Source organism: Eucalyptus grandis, chromosome 10 (assembly GCF_016545825.1).
Source record: "Eucalyptus grandis isolate ANBG69807.140 chromosome 10, ASM1654582v1, whole genome shotgun sequence".
NCBI classification, from domain to species: Eukaryota; Viridiplantae; Streptophyta; class Magnoliopsida; order Myrtales; family Myrtaceae; genus Eucalyptus; species Eucalyptus grandis.
Window position 1 is genome coordinate 27,133,572 of NC_052621.1, and position 5,608 is coordinate 27,139,179.

At 43.5% G+C, this 5,608-nt stretch overlaps 1 protein-coding gene across 1 annotated transcript; it reads left to right on the forward strand.

Annotated features, from left to right (window-relative positions):
• The first annotated feature begins 744 nt into the window (after positions 1-744).
• Positions 745-5,369, forward strand: LOC104422538 (putative respiratory burst oxidase homolog protein H). The gene is made up of 14 exons (XM_010034885.3): positions 745-1,263; positions 1,367-1,529; positions 1,600-1,648; positions 1,742-1,855; positions 1,954-2,760; positions 3,036-3,131; positions 3,222-3,337; positions 3,438-3,540; positions 3,663-3,754; positions 3,834-3,993; positions 4,076-4,210; positions 4,343-4,471; positions 4,546-4,624; positions 4,732-5,369. The coding sequence occupies exons 1-14, from the start codon at positions 879-881 to the stop codon at positions 4,839-4,841; spliced, it is 2,538 nt and encodes an 845-aa protein (XP_010033187.2). The 5' UTR covers positions 745-878; the 3' UTR covers positions 4,842-5,369.
• Positions 5,370-5,608: the final 239 nt, after the last annotated feature.

Consider the following 5,608-nt stretch of genomic DNA (forward strand, 5'->3'; position numbering starts at 1 on the left):
AAACAAAATAATTATCAAACGCGTCCTTATGAGCATCTACTTCTTATATATTTTGCCACACGAATGAAAAGCTACTACCCCATTGCTAAAGTTAGAAACTGTGCGAATCAAATTGGCCGGGGAAGAGGGGGGAAGCAAGTACTGCATAAAGAGATCAATTTTACTAAACCAAGCTGATTCGATCACATTCAATGAATCTATATAGATTCTGCACTATGATTGATTCCGTGCACCATATTTCTTATGAGTAAAATTACATCTATTCATCGCATCACTTATAGATAACAACGGACCAGGTACTTACAATCATCTCTCGAAGTTTGACATTCCCTAAAATTATTATACTCGCCACCACCAGGATGGAGCGAAGGATAGGCAGACAGACATGCAAAAGACCAGTCAGGATTTGCCAGGTCTCGCGAGGGAGCATCTTCCTCCAGAGATGATTTCCGCAGGGTCAACTCCTCAATCCGGAGGTGCGCCTCTCCCCAGGCACACCACGGATCACGCGAGACCCGAAAAACCTACCAACTTCTCGAATCTTTTATTATTCGTTCCACCGTTTTGAAGTGGCGGATTAAATGAATTCCTGGACGAACCCGGACGCGGCCTTACGCAGGACGTGCAGCCGACTCGGCATCACGAAACGAGAGAGAGGAGAAGCATTTATATTGGAAACCATTAAAATCTTTGGTGGGTTGTCAAACGAGAAAGCGAGACTTCTTTCCCTTCACTTGGTTCCCTTCCTATTTTTAGACAACGAACTAAACTGACAGAACAGAGTCCTTGACCATTTCGTTTCGTTCCATCTCTCTCCCTCTCTCTCAGACTCTCAGATCTCACACAGCCCACTTTCGAACCCTGACTGGGATCTTTCCATGGAGAAAGAGGAAATGGGGGACTCCTCTAAATGGATTCTGGAAAGCATCGAGGTCGACGACATGGCCGATGTGCCCTTGGACAGCTCCAACAAAAGCGGCGTTCATAGCGGCGGCCCGACTTCCAAGGTGAACGATGAGGCAATGCTCGCCCGGAGCTCGAGCAGCACGAGGAAGCGAGTTGGGTTTCAGGGCACTAGGCCACCGGCGTTGTCTAGGATGGGAAGGACCGAATCCGGTGCCAGGAGAGGGCTCAAGAGCTTGAGGTTCTTGGACAGGACCATCACAGGGAAGGAGGTGGACGCTTGGAAGTCCATGGAGAAACGTTTCAACCAATTCGCAGTCGATGGGAGGATCTCGAAGGACAAGTTCGGGACCTGCATTGGTAATTCGACGCTGACTTGGAAACCCCAAGACGGGGTCCTGCTTGAAATCTAACTTTTCCTGGGGAAAAAAGAGCTCAGGGGTTGTGAAATGCTGTGTTGCAGGAATGGGAGAATCCAAGGAATTTGCGGGGGAGCTGTTTGAGACATTGGCGAGGCGTAGGAAGATACACTCGGAGAACGGGATTACTCAGGAGGAAATGAGGGCATTTTGGGACGATATGACTAACCAGGACATTGACTCACGCCTTCAAATCTTCTTTGACATGTAAAGAATTGTGCTTTCTGTGTCTCTTGGTTGTGTTGTTCACAGGAAACTAACTTCGCTAGTGTTTCAGGTGTGACAAAAATGGCGATGGTAAGCTCTCCGAGGAGGAGGTGAAGGAGGTGAGAGATAGCAACTTCCCAAAATCTCCTCTTCTTGTGTTTTTGGACGCTAATGGATAAAATTCTTTTACCTTTTAATTCTGGCAAGTGAAGGTAATCATATTGAGCGCTTCAGCAAACAAGCTGTCCAATCTCAAGCAGCAAGCCGCATCCTATGCTGTGTTGATCATGGAAGAGCTCGATCCTGACCATCTCGGGTATATCGAAGTGAGTAGAAGTCTAGAGCCATTCCTTGAGAAGTGCATGTTTGTGTGTTCATCTATCGAGTCCTCTCTCTCTCTTCCTAATTTTGCAAGCTTAAGCAGATGTGGCAACTCGAGACTCTACTGAGGGAGATGGTGAGCTCCGAAGAAGCCAACAAGCTGGCCAAAAAAACCCACACTCTTGCAAGGACCATGATTCCGAGACAATATAGGACTCCGATCAGCAAATTTTTATCGAAAACCTTCGAATTTCTCCAGGAGAATTGGAAGAGAGTGTGGGTCATGTCACTTTGGTTGACTCTAAATTTGATCCTTTTTGTCTGGAAGTTCCGTCAATACAAGGAGAGAGACATATTTCAAGTCATGGGTTACTGTGTTTGTTTTGCGAAGGGCGCTGCTGAGACGCTCAAATTCAACATGGCCCTTATTCTCATCCCTGTGTGTAGGAGGACGCTTACTAAACTTAGATCAACTGCCCTAAGTAGGATATTTCCTTTCGACGACAATATTAATTTCCACAAGTCGATAGCACTGGCAATAGTAATCGGGACTTCAATACATATTATTATGCACCTTTCGTGTGATTTCCCAAGACTAATTTCATGTCCTAAGCCAAAGTTTTTGAGGTACGCGGGGCCTAACTTCAATTACAAGCAGCCAAGTTACTTGGATCTAGTTGAGAGCGTTCCTGGTGTTACCGGGATTATAATTACCATCTTGATGGCTTTCTCTTTCACACTGGCCACGCATTCATTTAGAAGGAATGTCATCAAGTTACCTTGGCCATTCCACCATCTAGCCGGGTTCAATGCCTTCTGGTACGCTCACCATTTGCTGTTCCTGGTCTATGCTCTCTTGATAGTGCACGGCTACTTCCTGTTTCTGAGTAGGCACTGGTACTCAAAAAGTGTAAGTATGATTTATGCACTTGAACTAAATCATTTTATTTGTTCATAGATTTGTCAGATGATTTTACTGCGACGACAGAACTGTTTCTGCTTAACAATGTGTTTGTATTCAATGCTATGCTTAACATGTCATCTTTGGTTCATTGCATATTCGAATTTCATTGAACGTGTTCTTGAGCTTAAAATGCCTTATAACTTTGTCAAGTGATATTGCTGTCTTAGTTTCATGCTGATGAAAGAAAGCTATTATGAACTGTTAAATTTCTTCCTGTGCAGACATGGATGTATCTCTCTGTTCCTTTATTACTTTATGTCAGCGAGAGAATTTTCACAGCTATTGACGAGCGCAACCATCGTGTCAATGTTATCAAGGTCAATAATCATAGAGCTCTCCTGCCTTCAATTCTCAAGTCCCAGGAACATGTATAAGTGCTTATGAACTGAATACATGAGTTATTGCAGGCAATCATATACACAGGAAATGTTTTGGCGTTGTACATAAGCAAACCCCCAGGATTCAAGTATAAAAGCGGAATGTATATGTTTGTCAAGTGTCCAGATATTTCCAACTTCGAGTGGTAATGCATTGCTTTACTCAACAACAGGCTAAACCAAGTCTGTTAGTTGCTAGCTGCACATTTTTATGAATTGAGCTGATTGATTTGTCACTTGTCATAGGCATCCTTTTTCTATCACTTCCGCACCAGGAGATGACTACTTGAGTGTCCACATACGAACCTTGGGAGACTGGACCACGGAGCTTAAGAACAGATTTGCACAGGTTAACAGATTATGGTGCTATGGCTAGAAGTTTATCTACTATAACGCACTACTGCTTGCTTCTTGATCTTAAATGTCTCACTTTCTGTTTCCACTTTTAAGTGCTAAGTCGAAGAATTGCAGGTTTGTGAGCCACCGAACGAGCCAGCGGGAAGGGGAAGTCTAGTGAGGCTTCAAACCAAGGCAATCTCAGATTATGATCACACACAAGTCAGGTGGAGCAAAGTTTTGGTGATCTCGTTTTGTGGCTTCAATGATGTTGTTAAATCTCATAATTTCTCCTCAATTTTATAGATTCCCGAGAATCCTCATTAAGGGACCGTATGGAGCCCCAGCTCAGAACTACAAAAAGTACGACATCCTTTTCCTTATCGGTCTAGGGATCGGGGCAACACCATTTATCAGCATTTTGAAGGACCTCCTCAACCAGATCAAGCCGAACGAACAAAACAATGTGAGCCAAAAGTTTATAACTTCAAACAAGTTTAGCAGATGTAGGAGACAAGTAGTAAACAGGATGATTTGACCACTTGCAGGATCCTGGACAAAGCATACCAGGTGCAAATAAGAAGGCACCGGAAAGAGCATACTTTTATTGGGTAACAAGGGAACAGGGTTCGTTTGAATGGTTCAAAGGTGTGATGGATGATATCGCAGAATACGACCATAATGTAAGTTCCAAAACAATGGAAAACATGCTTCATGACCACCTCGCCTTCTTACGTTTACACTCATTCTTGTAGTAGCACATCCTCTTCTGTTTATATCATTCTCACTGTTTATTGGTCTAATGAGCTGAGCAGCATATAATAGAGATGCACAACTACTTGACTAGTGTATATGAAGAAGGAGATGCACGGTCAGCACTCATCGCAATGGTGCAGAAGCTGCAGCATGCAAAGAATGGAGTGGATGTTGTCTCAGAAAGCCGGGTATATGCCTCTAGTTATTATTCCTCTGATCATTTAATTCATGTCTGGCTCATTTCTGACATACGTGCGCACAGATAAGAACGCATTTTGCGAGGCCTAACTGGAGAAAGGTGTTCTCCCAACTGGCAAGTGCTCATCCTTCTTCTCGAATAGGTACTGGTTTTGATTTGCGGCCATGGAGAAATGTCAAAATGCACTTAACTGATGAGATTGTTCTCATTCTGGCTCTTGCCTCTAATGTGGATGTTGGGCCCTTGCAGGTGTTTTCTACTGTGGAAGTCCAACGCTTACTAAGCCGTTAAAGAAGCTTTGTCAAGAATTCAGCCTAAACTCATCGACCCGTTTCCAATTTCACAAGGAAAACTTCTAGAGCCGCAATCTAACATTGTGAATTTTGGTGTCCGTCGCGGCAGTCTTTCCTAGCTTGAAGCTCACCCCCGCAGAGCATTTGCACACAGTCGGCTCCTGGGCTTCCCTGCTTAATCACAGAAACCGGAGATGATCTATGTTCAAGACGCAGCGAAAGCTACAGTGTGGGAAAGATTCCTGATTCAGAGATGCTGGCCAACCAGTTTGCCAGCGGCAATGGTCGGTGGTCCGAGATTACACAGTGAACACAGTCCTTGTATCATCTTGCCATAGATGTGAGTTTTGTAAATTGAATGTTATCCAGAGAATGGTGTGACCGTCATTTAACCACAGATGTGAAGCTATAAACTGAATGGTTATTTTCCCAGAGCGAGGGAGAGATCTCGGGCTTTTAAGCCAAATCTGGGCTGGCCTGTACTAGAGCAAACTTCAGTTCCCAAACTGGAATTTTGTTCCGTGGGTGATGCATCCGAGGAGCGTCGGATGACCAACGCGTACATACTGTATCGATACTCAATTATTGATTGTAACTTACGAACTCAATAGTTAATTTACCATTATAAATACCTAGTAGATTTTTAACATTGTTTAGGTTCTATGGGTAAAAACATATATTAATTTGTTCAATTGATAGTACATTTGGATCTAATCAGTTCATTTGACAGGGGTAATCGGTTTCAGGATGGATAAGATCCATATATGGAATTTAGAACCTACCATGTTAGAATCGATTCTTAATTTTTGGAAGTTGAAACTTATCCTGCTTTT

What these genes read in the sequence shown, in the direction of transcription:
- LOC104422538 (XM_010034885.3), top strand. Translation starts at nt 879, where the DNA reads ATGGAGAAAGAGGAAATGGGGGACTCCTCTAAATGGATTCTGGAAAGC. An exon ending in CAAGTTCGGGACCTGCATTG is followed by an intron (nt 1,264 to 1,366) that starts GTAATTCGACGC and finishes GCTGTGTTGCAG; the next exon opens with GAATGGGAGAATCCAAGGAA. An exon ending in GGCACTGGTACTCAAAAAGT is followed by an intron (nt 2,761 to 3,035) that starts GTAAGTATGATT and finishes CTTCCTGTGCAG; the next exon opens with ACATGGATGTATCTCTCTGT.